The 12,081-nt window shown below is 43.2% G+C and overlaps 1 protein-coding gene and 1 long non-coding RNA gene across 5 annotated transcripts in view; one reads left to right on the top strand and one right to left on the bottom strand.

The window, feature by feature from the left end:
- Positions 1-12,081, top strand: part of LOC122550565 (angiomotin-like protein 1) — a 260,953-nt gene that overhangs the window by 29,818 nt on the left and 219,054 nt on the right. For 3 of the 4 annotated variants that reach the window (XM_087988017.1, XM_087988018.1, XM_087988015.1), the window contains exon 3: positions 10,093-10,143. The exons of the other annotated variant lie outside the window; for it this stretch is intronic. In XM_087988017.1, the coding sequence (XP_087844143.1) occupies positions 10,093-10,143 (51 nt within the window). The remainder of the gene's footprint in view (positions 1-10,092; positions 10,144-12,081) is intronic. 4 annotated transcript variants of the gene reach the window in all.
- LOC122551132 (uncharacterized) overlaps positions 1-12,081 on the bottom strand; it is a 79,843-nt gene that overhangs the window by 34,402 nt on the left and 33,360 nt on the right. The gene's annotated exons all lie outside the window — the stretch shown is intronic.

The raw sequence follows: 12,081 nt of genomic DNA, 5'->3' as shown, positions 1-12,081 counted from the left end.
GGGATTGCTGTAGGCAAATTGATTGTAATTCCTACACTACAACTGTGTCAATACCTAAAATTATTATATTTGTGGCAAAGTGGTGTTCTGCATTTGTTAAAGAAACTTTTTGCATGCAAATCTTTCTTTTTAAATTTAGTTTCCTATTTTTAACACCTAATATTCAACATGATTAGGTTAGATTATGATTAGATTAGATTACATTACATTACAGTGTGGAAACAGGCCTTTCGGCCCAACATGTCCACACCGACCCGCAACCCACCCATACCCCTACATTTACCCCTTACCTAACACTACGGGCAATTTAGCATGGTCAGTTCACCTGACCTGCACATCTGTGTGGGAGGAAACCAGAGCACCCGGAGGAAACCCACGCAGACACGGGGAGAACGTGCAAACTCCACACAGTCAGTCGCCTGAGGCGGGAATTGAACCCAGGTCTCTGGCGCTGTGAGGCAACAGTGCTAACCACTGTGCCACCGTGTCAACATGTTTGTTTGACCAATATTTTTAAAATTTTAACAGTTGAAGTGTAGGCAATATTCTTGTAAGCAAGTGATACCTGCAGAACTGTACATTGTTGGCACTTCTGGGACAGAGAGGAGTGAATTGTATAGAAATAAAAATTATCTCCCAAATATTATCTAAATATTTACTGTGAAATTTAGCACACTTTCAGTGGCTGTGACTGGTATCACTTTTCTACTAATGGTCAATGGCAACATATTCTTGTTTGTTTGTGTTTTTGTGGAGCTAGAGTTCAATCTTCACAACAACTTCATTGCTCACTCATGAAATAAGATGTATTGGGACCAAAAGGAGATTGAAATAAACCCCATAGAGGCCAGAATCCCGTTACCAAGTCACCCTTCATTTACAGGTGGAGAGTCCTTGACACTGATTTAGGCTTATTTAGAGTGAACAGAAACTCTGACAATCCTGTTTGTATCTGTTAGCCAGGGCTCACTATTGGACCAGAGTAATAGACCTAGTCAGAGAACTCATTCTGTGAGATCCACATGGCTTACATTGTTAGAGGCACTGTGGGGAGTATTCCATCTCACTCCTGACTTGTGCCTTGTAGAGGGTGGATAGGCTTTAGGGAGTCAGGAGATGACTTACTTGCTGCAGTATTCTTAGCCTCTGACCTGCTCTAATAGCCATTGTTTTTATATAGTGAGTCCAGTTAAGTTTCTAGTCAATTGGGATTTGTCCTAATTTTTGTATAGAGGACATATTTGGGCAATTTTCCCCATTGTCAGGAAGATGCCAGTGTTATAACTGTACTGGTTAGGGGAGTGGCAAGTTCTGGAGCATAAATCTTCAGTACTATTGCCAGAATATTGGCAGGGCCCATAGCCTTTACAGTATCCAGTGTCTCTAACTGTTTCGTGACATTGCTTGGACTGAATCAAATTAGCTGAAGACTAGTATCTGTAAGGCTGGGGACTACTGGTGGAGGCCAAGATGGATCATCCATTCACCTCTTCTGGATAAAGCTTCAGCCTTATTTTTTGCACTGATGTGACTGGCTCTGCCAACAGCAAAGATGGCGACATTTGTGGAGCCTTCTCCTCCAGTGAATTATTTAATTGCTCACCACCATTCATAACTGGGTGTGGCAGGACTCCAGAGATCAGATCTAGTTGTGGGATTCCTTAGCTCTATCACTTGTTAGAGAGTTTTGAGAAGAATTTGTAGCTCAGGTTGACATTCTGGATATAGGTTTGCTCGCTGATCTGGAAGGTTCATTTTCAGACGTTTCATCACCATACTAGGTAACATCTTCAGTGAGTCTCCAGACGAAGCTTTGTCCAGAAGTTCACTGAAGATGTTACCTATTATGGTGATGAAACATCTGAAAATGAAGCTTCTAGCTCAGCGAGTAAACCTATAATCCACTGTCACTTGTTGCTTATGCTGTTTAGCATGTAAATAGTCCTTGTTGGCATCTTCAAGAGATTGAAATTTCATCTTCAGGTATTTCCATTGCTGTGTCTGGCATGCTGTCTGACACTTTCCATTGAACCAGGGTTGATCATGTGGTTACAAATTGTGCTGGAGTACAATTCTGCCACAGTTGATAGCCCACAGTCCTCATGGATGTTCAGTTGTGAGCTACTAGATCTGTTGAAGGTCTGCCCCACTTAGCATGGTGATAGTCCTTATGTGTTGCGTGGCACTATGCGGTGGTCACTCTTACCAGTACTGTTATGAACAGATGCATCTGCAGCTAGCAGGCTGGTCACGTATGTTTTTCCCTCTTGTTGGTTCCCTCACCACTCGCTATAGACCCAGCCTAGCAGCTATGTCCTTTTAGGACCTGATCGGCCAGATCCATACTACTGCTGCCGAGCCACTCTTGGTGGAGGACATTGAGATCCTCCAGCCAGAGTACGTTTTGTGCCCTTGCCTTCCTCAGTGCTTCCTCCAAGTCTTGTTCAACATGGAGGAATATCGATTCAGCTACTGAGGGAGGAAGGTGCACCGTAATTAGCAGGAAGTTTCCTTGCCCATTTTTAACCTGAAGCCATGAGACTTGAGGTGCAGAGTCAATGTTGAGAACTCCCAGGGCAACTCCCTCCTGACTGTATACCACTGTGCTGCCACCTCTGCTGGGTCTGTCCGGCCAGTGGGACAGGACATCACCAGGGATGGTGATGGTGGTGTCTGGGACATTATAGTCAAACTCATGGAATCGTACCTTATGTCAGGCTGTTGCTTGACTAGTCTTTGAGACCGCTCTCTCCATTCTGGCACTAACCCCTAGATGTTAGTAAGGACAACTTTGCAGGGTTGACACGGCTGTTTCTGCCATTGCCTTTTCTGGTGCCTTGATCGATGCCAAGTAATCCATCTGGTTTAATTTATTTGAGACTTTGTAGCGAATCGTACAACTGAATGGTTTGCTAGACCATTTCGGAGGGCAATTAAGAGTCCCATGTAGCCAGACCAGTCGAGGAAAGCAGATTTCTTTCCCTGACCGAGTTTAGTGAACCATATAGGCTTTTCAGTCAATCTATCATGATTTCATGGTCATAATTTAGATTATTAATCCCAGATTTATTTTTTATTGAATTCCAATGCCATCATCTGCCATGGTGGATTTGAACTAGATCTCCTGAACATTACTTGGATCTCTGGATAATAAGTCTAGCGATAATACCACAAGGCCATTGCCTACCCCATACATCACTATGACCTCAATGGTCATGTGTTAGTGTTCTGCTGAAAGTTTAGACTGTAATGCTCAGAGCCTTCTACTCCATAGCCTTACTATCTTGTACAATATAAAAAAATTAGTCAGAGTCCTAAAACACAGAAAAATTCTCTTCAGCTCATTGTGCCCACGCCAGTCAAAAACAATCATTTAACTATTCAAATCCCATTTTCCAGTTCTTGGCCCATAGCCTTCACTGCTTTGGCATTGCAAGTGCCTATGTAAATATCATTTAAATGCAGTGAGGATTTCTGCCTCTAACACCCTGACAGAAATCTGAATTCCAGATTCCCATCACCCTCTTGGTGAAAAAGCTTTTTCACATCTTTTCTAAACTTTCTGCACCTTCCCTTAAACTTACACTCCCAGTTATTGACTCTTCCGTCAAGGGGAAAAGTTTCTTCCTGTATTCGCTATCTATGCCTCTCCTAATTTTATATATCGTAATCACGTCCCCACTCAATCTCCTCTGCTCTAAGGAAAACAATCCCAATCTGAGCAATCTGTCTTAAAAGAAACTATCCAACCCAGGCAACATCCTGGTAAATCTCTTCTGCACCTTCTCCAGTTCTATCAAATCCCTCCTGTAATGTGGATTCCAGAATTTCACACAAACTCTAGTTAGGCATAACCAATGTGTTATACAGTTCTAATATAAACTCCCTGTTCTTAAACTCTAAGCTTCGGTTAACAAAGGAAAGTATTCCCTATGCCTACTTAACCACTTTATCTACTTGTCCTGATTCCTTAAGGGACCAATGCACATGCACATGCAAATCAAGGACCCTCTGATCTTTAATTCTTTTCAGGGTCCCACTGTTCATCACGTTTTCCCATTCTTTATTAGTCCTGCACAAATCCATCATCTCACATTTATCCAGATTACATTCCATTTGTCACTGATCAGCTACATCTGACCAGCATTTCTATAGCTTCTTTGTAATAAGGCAATCCTCCTCACTATTTACCACCCATCAATTTTTGTGTCAACTGCAAACTTACTAATCACAATTTAACAGTTACTAAGAAATCTTGCCTGAACATTTAACAAGACCCAAAGAACCTGAGTCTAGATCTCTCATAATTCAGGTTTATTAAACTCACATCTTCCTAACTATGCTCCCAATTTTCACGTTCAGATAACTCTCATCAGTAAAACTAATGCTGTATGTCTCAACCAATTTTAGTATCATCATCCAGCTCATCCAAAAGTATACCATCCAGTTCACCTACTTTCCACAATGAACATATCCAAACTCATACCCATCACACAATTCATCCAAAGTCATGTCACCAATACTTATACACGTCACCATCACTCAGTGGACTCTCAGAAGTTATCAATACCACCCAAGCTACAAAGGTAACTCTTCAGCTTGGAAAATCATTCATTTATAGTTGTTTATTATTCTGCATTAGTTTATTTCCCTTCTCAATTGTACCTTTAGCTTACTCCTGCTTTTTCCTTCAAGCAAGAAACTGGAATGAATATTCATGGCAAAGAACACAGAAACATAAATTAAAGCAGAAGTAGGCATTTAACCTATCATCAGCAGCAGGTAAGGGAGTGTTCAGGTTTCAGAGTCCAACCACTCCCGATCACCAGGCCATCGTTTTTCTTATTTCTTCATTTATGTTGCATAACAAACTTCATCTTGTCTGCTTTCTGTGGCTACGGTGGATGAAAACATTAGTGATGGGCTGTTTCAGCAGCAGCGGTGGCGTGGTACACCCAGTCTGTTCCTCATGGCCATGGCAGATGGGCGTCAGCATTGGTGACTTGGTGGTTCCACACTTCCTCCTGGCAATGATGCAATCTCTTCAGTGGTGGTGATATGGCGGGGCATCAGCAGCAGCTATACATGGGGGGGTCTGGTCCATTCCTCCTTGCAGTGGTATCAGTGTAGCAGCTTTGGTGGTGGCAGTACATTGGGTCCAGTCTGGGAATCCTTGCAGCAGCAATAAGGGGGCTGCTGCAACGGTAGAGGCGCTGTTCCTCCTTGCTATGGCAACCTTAGGATTGGTTTTGGCAGCGGTGTCCCGGAGCCTCTTCAGAAACCCATGAGACGTGAAGGGAACAAACGATGAACTTTGTCTTAATTATTTTTAAAAAATATTTTCTGTAATTAAAATGGCACTAGAATACTGTGACTTAAACACTTTTCACTGTATTTTTCTAAATACAAGTGACAATAAATTACTATTCTATCAAACTAGCTCCACTATTCACTTTGACTGGCCTTACCTCTACTTTTTTGGATGCTCCCACATAAACCTCAACTCCTTGTTGATCAAAAATCTAACTCCATTTTGAATATATTTAATGACCCAGCTTTCACTGCTCTCTGTGGAATACATTTTCAAAGACTAACTCTGAGGAAAGAAATCTCTTCTCATGTCTGTTTTAATGGGAGACTTTGTTTTTTCAAACTGCCCACTAGTCCTAGATTCCTCCAAAAAGAAAAGCATTATCACAGAATCTACCCCATCTACCTTGAAATCTTACGTGTTCCACAAGATCACCTCTTATTCCTCTAAAGTGTAATAAATATAAGCTCATATCTATACCTTACCTCACTAGATAAATCCCTTATCCCAGGAATTAGTCAAGTGAACTTTCGCTGAATATATTCCAATGCATGTGGACTGCAATGTAGCCTCATCATTACCATGTACAATTGTAATATCCCTACTTTTATACTCCATTCCATTTGCATTAAAAAAATGATTTGCTTTCCTTATTACTTGCTGTACCTGCATACTGATCTTATCTAATTCATGTGCAAGGAAATCCAGATTCCCTCTGTACGGCAGTAGTTTGGAGTCACTCCCTATTGAAATAATATTCCGCATTTCTATTCTTCCAGCCAAATGGAGCAAATTCACATTTTCCCATGTTATACTCTATCTGGCAATTTTTTACTCCGTTACTTAACTTGTCTATATCCCTTTGCAAATTTTTAAATAAACTCCAAACCATTTGTTTTCCTCCTCTTCTTGCATTGTGAGCAAATTTGGCTACAATAAAGTTAATTGCTTTAGCCAAATCATTGATATGGATTATAACAATCTTGTTTAAGAGGCTCAGGACTTATCATATTAGTACTCCACTGGGAACAGTTGGCCAAGTTGAAAATGATCCATTCATCCCAACTCCCTGTTTTCTGTTAATTTGCCAATTTTCTATCCAAACTATTATCCAATTCTCTATTCCTGATGAAGGACTTTTGCCCGGAACGTCGATTTTACTGCTCCTCAGATGCTGCCTGAACTGCTGTGCTTTTCCAGCACCACTCTAATCTAGACTTTGGTTTCCAGCATCTGCAGTCATTGTTTTTACCTAATTCTCTATCCACATCAATATATCATCCTAAAACAAAGGTATAGGGGTAGGGGGTACTCTTTGCCAGTTGGCTGGTTTGACAGAAGTCCACTCGTATCCTCCAGCTCACAATTGTTCCCCTCGCCCACTTTCCTTTCTGCCCCCATGTTGAAAATCGTCTTTGCACATTCTCCTCTAGTGGGTTGGGTGAGCTGGGAGTTTTTCTGACTCTCACTGCTCAACTTAAGGATAAAAATCCAAGACATTATCTCTTTTTCTCTCCAAATATGTTGTCTGACCTGTAGAGTTTTCCAGCAATTTTTGATTTTACTTAATTACATTATGACAGTGACTACAGTTCAAAATTATGAATATTTAACATAAGCTATTATACCAAGAATCCTTTGACTTCAATAATTTAGCAAGGGACTTAACATCTTGGTTCAGTGGTTAGCTCTGCTGCCTCACAGCACCAGGGACCTAGTTTCAATTCCATCCTCTGTTGACTGTGCGTGCAGTTTGCATATTCTCCCTGTGTCTCCGTAAGTTTCTTCCAGGTGCTCTCGTTTTCTCCCACAATCCAAAGATGTGTAAGTTAGGTAAATTGGCCATTCTAAATGTGCAGGGTTACACGGTATTGGGATGGGTCTGGGCGGGATGCTGCTTGCAGGGTCAGTGTGGACTCAATGGAGCAAATGGCCTGCTTCCACACTGTAGGGATTCTTAGAGGTTATTCTTGAATTTTTAATTGATTTTGTGTTTTGGTTTTGCCCGAGATGAGACTTTTATTTTGCAATGTATGCATTCCTTTCTTTTCGGGCATCCACATGTATGTATCAGCTAAGCAGAAAAGCTAGCAATTCAATCCTTTGTTAACATGACACCAAAACTCAAGCAGTCACTCAATTTTCCCAGTCTTCTCATTTTGGCATCTCCTTGAAGACATGCAATCAGTAGTTCAGCACATGGAAAACTTGGTTGTGTCATGACGTTGGGTCACAATCTGCTAATGCTCCAGTATAATGCAAAATTCAAAGGCAAGGCCTATTTCCACTGGTCCTGAGGCATATTTAGTACCCTCACTAGGGGCAGGCAGCCATCACCAAACCATCATCTCCCAGACCATACAGAACCTCATCACCTCAGGAGATCTCCCATCCATAGCTTCCAACCTCATAGTCCAGGAACCCCGCACTGCCCGGTTCTACCTCCTTCCCAAGATCCACAAGCCTGACCACCCTGGCCAACCCATTGTCTCAGCATGCTCCTGCCCCACTGAACTCATCCCTACCTACCTCGACACTGTCCTATCCCCCAGTCCAGAAACTCCCCACATACGTTCGAGACACCACCCACGCCCTCCACCTCCTCCAAGACTTCCGTTTTCCCGGCCCCAACGCCTCATCTTCACCATGGATATCCAATCCCTCTACACCTCCATCCGCCATGACCAGGGCCTCCAAGCCCTCCGTTTTTTCCTCTCCAGACATCCCCAACAGTACCCTTCCACCGACACTCTCATTCGTTTGGCCGAACTGGTCCTCACCCTTAACAATTTCTCCTTTGAATCCTTCCACTTCCTCCAGACCAAAGGGGTAGCCATGGGCACACGTATGGGCCCCAGCTATGCCTGTCTCTTTGTTGGCTACGTAGAACAGTTGATCTTCCGTAATTACACTGGCACCACTCCCCACCTCTTCCTCCGCTACATTGATGACTGCATTGGCGCCACCTCGTGCTCCCGCGAGGAGGTTGAGCAATTCATCAACTTCACCAACACATTCCACCCTGACCTTAAATTTACCTGGACCATCTGACACCTCCCTCCCCTTCCTGGACCTCTCCATCTCCATTAGTGACGACCGACTTGACACTGATCTTTTTTACAAACCCACCGACTCCCACAGCTACCTGGGTTACACCTCTTCCCACCCTATCTCTTGCAAAAATGCCATCCCGTATTCCCAATTCCTCCGCCTCTGCCATATCTGCTCCCAGGAGGACCAGTTCCACCATAGAACACACCAGATGGCCTCCTTCTTTAGAGACCACAATTTCCCTTCCCACGTGGTTAAAGATGCCGTCCAACGCATCTCGTCCACATCCCGCACCGTCTCCCTCAGACCCCACCCCTCCAACCGTAACAAGGACAGAACGCCCCTGGTGCTCACCTTCCACCCTACAAACCTTCACATAAACCAAATCATCCGCCGACATTTCCGCCACTGGCAAAAAGACCGCACCACCAGGAATATATTTCCCTCCCCACCCCTTTCCGCCTTCCGCAAAGACCGTTCTCTCCTTGACTACCTGATCAGGTCCACGCCCCCCCTACGACCCACCCTCCCATCCAGGCACTTTCCCCTGCCACCGCAGGAACTGTAAAACCTGTGCCCACACCTCCTCCCTCACTTCTATCCAAGGCCCTAAAGGAGCCTTCCACATCCAGCAAAGTTTTACTTGCACATCCACTAATATCATTTATTGTATGCGTTGCTCCTGATGCGGTCTCCTCTACATTGGGGAGACTGGGCGCCTCCTAGCAGAGCGCTTTAGGGAACATCTCCAAGACACCCGCACCAATCAACCACACCGCCCCGTGGCCCAACATTTCAACTCTCCCTCCCACTCTGCTGAGCACATGGAGGTCCTGGGCCTCCTTCACCGCCGCTCCCTCGCCACCAGACATCTGGAGGAAGAATGCCTCATCTTCCGCCTCGGAACATCTCAACCCCAGGGCATCAATGTGGACTTCAACAGCTTCCTCATTTCCCCTTCCCACACCTCATCCTAGTTTCAAACTTCCAGCTCAGCACTGTCCCCATGACTTGTCCGGACTTGTCCGACCTGCCTAGCTCCTTTTCCACCTATCCACTCCATCCTCTCCTCCCTGACCTATCACCTTCATCTCCTCCCCCACTCACCCATTGTACTCTATGCTACTCTCTCCCCATCCCCACCCTCCCCTAGCTTATCTCTCCACGCTTCAGGCTCACTGCCTTTATTCCTGGTGAAGGGCTTTTGCCCGAAACGTCGATTTCGCTGCTTGTTGGATGCTGCCTGAACTGCTGTGCTCTTCCAGCACCACTAATCCAATACCTATTATGCAGCCTACTTGGTACTACTTGAGCTCCAGTCCAAACTACATTAATTAGAAGGTTGCTGTCCATGTCTGCGGCTCTCTCACAAGAGAGCTGTTGATCAAATTTCTCCATCAAAGTACAAGGAAGCGAGAGAGATTCAAGAATTCTTAATTTGCCTTTGTCAAACACCAATCAATGTTATTTTGAAAGATTCATCACAAGATAACGGGGTGCTATAAAATTCACACATAGTAAAAAGCTCACCATACTACAGTGTAATAGCTATGCCGATGTTTTCAAAACTTGTCTTATATATTTTCAAAGTAATGTGAAACTGCACAATACACTGCTGCCTTATTGAGACAAGATTCCATTCAAGAAAATAGACATGATTTGGTTTCAGTAATGTCATCATAAGACAAATGTTGAAAGAAAACTTATCATAGTGTTTTTTCCTCTCTCAGAAAATATTCCCTCAGAACCAGTGCCTGCTCCGATGGATGACAATGATATAGGTGAGATTTGTGTTATTAAAACACTAAGTCATTGATAACCCCATTTATTCTGAGGCAACAATTATTACAGAATTTTGCAGGTTTGCACTGATTAAAGTAATATTCAAAGCTTGGCAGTAAATGCGTTTAGAAAATTGATAAGCTGTTGAATGTGAATTGTTAACAAGTAATAAGTGAATCAGTAATTTAACAGAGGATTGTAAATGTCATAATCTGTGAAAATAGGAAGAATTAGTAAGAATTAGTTTGTAACTGTAAACATAATTCTAAACAAAGACAATTTTAGCAAAGCAGTAAATTACTGGAGGATTAAAATATAATTCTGTTTATTATTCCTTTGAATGTACATCTACAGGAACCTCACTGCAAAAAACTAGTAAATATGTAGTACTATGACACAGATTTGCCAAGATTAAAAGCTCTCCATCCCACCAAAAATGCCAAAAGTATTGAGAACTGGAAGTTCCACTCCAACGGAAGTTCAAGCTGAGGAAGGTCACCTTGCCTCTGGCCAAGGTCCATTGAGCCACTTCTCAGCAGAGTACCTCCACTCCAGCATAGAACTAGGAAGTGCACTAAAACATGGTTGGAGGGAGGGAAAGAAGAAAATCTATTGAGAGCACAGTGTTGGCATTGTGAAAAATACCTGTACATCACTATTACTTTGCATCTAAAGTTGCTTGGTGTTAACTGTCATGTGTTTGTGAGGTTCTCCTATGTCAACATTAAATGCACCTTAGAACCATCTGGCAGCTCTTCATGACCACAGATGAGCTCCATTAGTGCAAGTCTGCACTGAGACCCTACTGCACTATCTGGAAGCAGGAGTAACAGTGTATATACATGACATTTTTGGGTCATACTGACACATTTGACCCTCCTTGTTCAACATTTCTAATGTTTCACTCCTCCTTTTTGTGAAGGTATGATGTCAAGAGGGATAGATACAGAGACAGTCAATGCTGTAGGATGGCCAGGGAATAAGCAACCTCTGTGTTCTACATTGCATGGGCCTGTGACCAATGTTCTTTCCCACTGTTGCAATGTCCACCCTTACAGGTCAAGTCACTTACCCCACCCACTCCAAGTGTGGTCTCAGCCATTATTTATAGGTCTTGTATGTCCTGCTTTTTGTTTGCTGTTTCTGTTCTACTCAAACACAGGGACTGATAGCTAGAAATGTCACATTACAAAGACAAGAAACCATAAGCAATATCTCAACATGGAATACTCTGATACTGCCGATTTAAAGTGTGGAGCTGGAAAAAGCACAACAGGTCAAGCAGCATCAGAGGAGCAGGGGAGTCGAAGTTTCAGGTCAGAACCTTTTCAGCAGGACCTCTGATGCTTTTGAACTGCTGTGATTTATCCAGCTCCACACTTTATCGACTCTGCCTTTCCAGCATCTGCAGTCCTCACTATGTCCAACATTGTCTGACACTGTACTTGTGCAAAGGGGTAATAGACAATGCAGGGAACATCTTTTGATACATTTTCTGAGTAGTGACAGTTTACCATTAGTAGAAAATGACTGACTGTATAGAAATCATAGAATTCTAACAGTGTGGAAGCAGATCATACCAACCCTCTGAAGAAAATCTCATCCAGTCCCATGTCCTACCCTATACCTGCATTCTCCAGGGCTAATCTATCTAACCTCCACATCCCTGGACACTATGGACAATTTAACATGGCGAATCCATCCAATTAACACGTCTTTGGACTGTGAAAGGAAACCCACACAGACATGGGAAGAATGTGCAAACACCACACAGACAATCCCCAAGGATGGAATTGAACCTGGTTCCCTGTCACTGTGAGGCAACAATGCTAACTGTGCCACCCTGCCAGGCTGATTGATCACAGATTATTAATTGAAATAAAAATAAGTGTTTCCATTAATTGGCAGACCAGCAGTAACAACAACACCAGCTCAAT

The sequence above is a fragment of the Chiloscyllium plagiosum genome, unplaced genomic scaffold (assembly GCF_037043375.1).
Source record: "Chiloscyllium plagiosum isolate Xiang-an unplaced genomic scaffold, Cpla_swu_hap1 HiC_scaffold_6, whole genome shotgun sequence".
In the NCBI taxonomy this organism is placed as follows: domain Eukaryota; kingdom Metazoa; phylum Chordata; class Chondrichthyes; order Orectolobiformes; family Hemiscylliidae; genus Chiloscyllium; species Chiloscyllium plagiosum.
This window is presented reverse-complemented; position numbering and strand designations above follow the sequence as displayed.